General features: G+C 39.1%; 1 protein-coding gene across 1 annotated transcript; it reads right to left on the bottom strand.

Annotated features, from left to right (window-relative positions):
- Positions 1-281: 281 nt before the first annotated feature.
- LOC121219160 (30S ribosomal protein S11, chloroplastic-like) lies at positions 282-587 on the bottom strand. Its single transcript, XM_041096846.1, has one exon. The coding sequence runs from the start codon at positions 585-587 to the stop codon at positions 282-284; it is 306 nt and encodes a 101-aa protein (XP_040952780.1).
- Between the last annotated feature and the right edge of the window lie 1687 nt (positions 588-2274).

Here is a 2274-nt window from a genome sequence, read left to right as displayed (position 1 = left end):
GAGGAAGAGAAAGTTTGAGACAATTCCACATTAGGCGGTAAATGTAAGGTTCGAAGTCTGGGAAACCAAAAATTCAATAAAATGGTAAGCCCTAAGCCTCCTTATACTCGTGGATTAGAGGAAAGAGAAGTAACAATTCTCGAAAAGTTTCTGTATAATTATAGATTCTGGGTTTTTAAGGTTTGGTTACCTACGTCTTTTTTAAGGTGTCTATAGCCATTATGTGGCATAGGGGTTACATCCCGTACGAAACTTAATAGTATACCACTTCTACGAATAGCTCATAATGCTGCATCTCTTCCGCGACCAGGACTCTTTATCATAACTTCTGCTCGTTGCATACATTGGTCTACTACTGCTCGAATAGCATTTCCTGCTGCGGTTTGAGCAACAAGAGGGGTCCCCTTTCTTGTACCCTTGAATCTACAAGTGCTGGCAGAGGACCAAGAGACTACCCGACCCCATACATCTGTAACAGTAACAATGGTATTATTTAAACTTGCTTGAACATGAATAACTCCTTTTGGTATCCTACGTGCACTTTTTCGTGTTATGCTTAGTTGGTAGGACAAAGGAGGCTCTAGCATTTGGACAAGTTGAGTTGTCAAGGATAAAAGAAGCAATGTGGGTTTCTACACTCTATTTTGGGTGGTTTATGAGATTGATTTGTTGAATGATTTGTGTTGTGACTATATTGGGTTGTTTGAGTCTGTCGTTGTGTGTAAAAATTATGACTGAGCGTGTTGTGTATGCATAATCGTGTATGAATATGTGAGTATTTGTAGGTACGATCATTGAATGTTAAATTGGTATTACATGGTGTTGAATTTATGGTGTACTTTGCATTCAGTATCCAGTATCTTGATTGCATGAAATATATTATTATACTATATGTGGGGTACGTAGGTAATTTACCTTGACAAGTATAGGAAAATAGGGAAATTTGGCAATGTTGGAGAAACTGACGAATTATTAAAGAGATACAAGCGAGTATGATGGTGCCGTGAAGGGATATCAACTGGCTCACTAGAATGAAACTGTGATGATGATTATCGACTAGTCCTTCTGGATAACACCATGATGACAATTTATAGTTTTCATGGAGCAACACCACGACGATGGTCTATAGGCTTTATGGGGCAACACCACGATGACAGTAAGGTCCTACGGGGCGACACCTCAAAAGAGTTTTAAGGTGTGAGACCATAGCTCGGCCAAGACAACTAATAGAGTTCACCAGGATATTAAAAATAAGATAGCAAAGTGTAAGACCATAGATGGGCTATGACAACCAATATAGTCTGTCAGGACATTAAACACAGGATTACAAACTGTAAGACTATAGCTCGGTTATGGCAACCAATATAGTCCACCAAGACTGTGAACCAAGAAGCTGACACGGTCAGGAAAGTAAGATCGTTGTTTGACTTACTTGGAGAGTAGTAAGATCGGATAAATACGATGCATTTGAGATCATAAGTAAGCAGAATAGTCAAGAATCCACCAAATGGTTATGCAAAAAGAACAGATACATGCAATCCTTAATGAAGATGAGGAATTAGGAGGAAAAATTACACTGTGGTATGAAATATATGTTGGTATGGATTTTCAGATTTTGGCTAAATAACCAGAATGGAGGTGTTAATGAGATGCCCAAGCAGAACCTAAATCTAAGGATTCGTTGGTGTAAAAAGGGTAGCTAGAGATGGGACAATCTAAAAAGGGCTAACGAAAGAAGAAGTCTGTCAAGGACTACTTAGGCAGACAATCTACCGAAAGTAGTAATGGGTATGACCCATTAGGATTTTATCTATTAAAAATTAATTACTCAGAAGTTTGGAGCAAGATGAATTAATAGTTAAGGCTACATGGTATAGTACAAATCTACCATGATGGTAGGGCGTCCATTCAGTTAGCTTGATAAAATGTTAAAGTGGAAAATCCTAAGTTTAGTCTAGTGTTGAATGTACGGACCAAGGTAAGGATTTGAACTTAAAGAGAACATAAGTGGAAGACCACCAGTAATAGACAATGAACTTTATTTTCAAGTGGATAGATGATGGTAAGAGAGCTAAGCTTATTAAGTCACCAAGGAAACTGGGATGGGGTGGAATTAGACCAGTACTAAAGAGAACCATTATAGCGGAGAACATGCTTACGTCTGAGATAGAGAATAAGTCTGCCAGCGGTGAGCTACGAAAAAAGGGCAAGGCGTCGGCCACACCGGTGAGAACTACCGGAGACCGAGGATAAGAAGGAAGTTTGACATCTCTG

Source organism: Gossypium hirsutum, chromosome D07, assembly GCF_007990345.1.
Source record: "Gossypium hirsutum isolate 1008001.06 chromosome D07, Gossypium_hirsutum_v2.1, whole genome shotgun sequence".
NCBI classification, from domain to species: Eukaryota; Viridiplantae; Streptophyta; class Magnoliopsida; order Malvales; family Malvaceae; genus Gossypium; species Gossypium hirsutum.
Note: the sequence above shows the minus strand (reverse complement) of the source record. Positions and strands in the feature narration are given on the sequence as shown.

Bases quoted from the DNA above. Each gene is read 5' to 3' on its own strand.
- LOC121219160 (XM_041096846.1), bottom strand. From the start codon at position 587: ATGCTAGAGCCTCCTTTGTCCTACCAACTAAGCATAACACGAAAAAGT.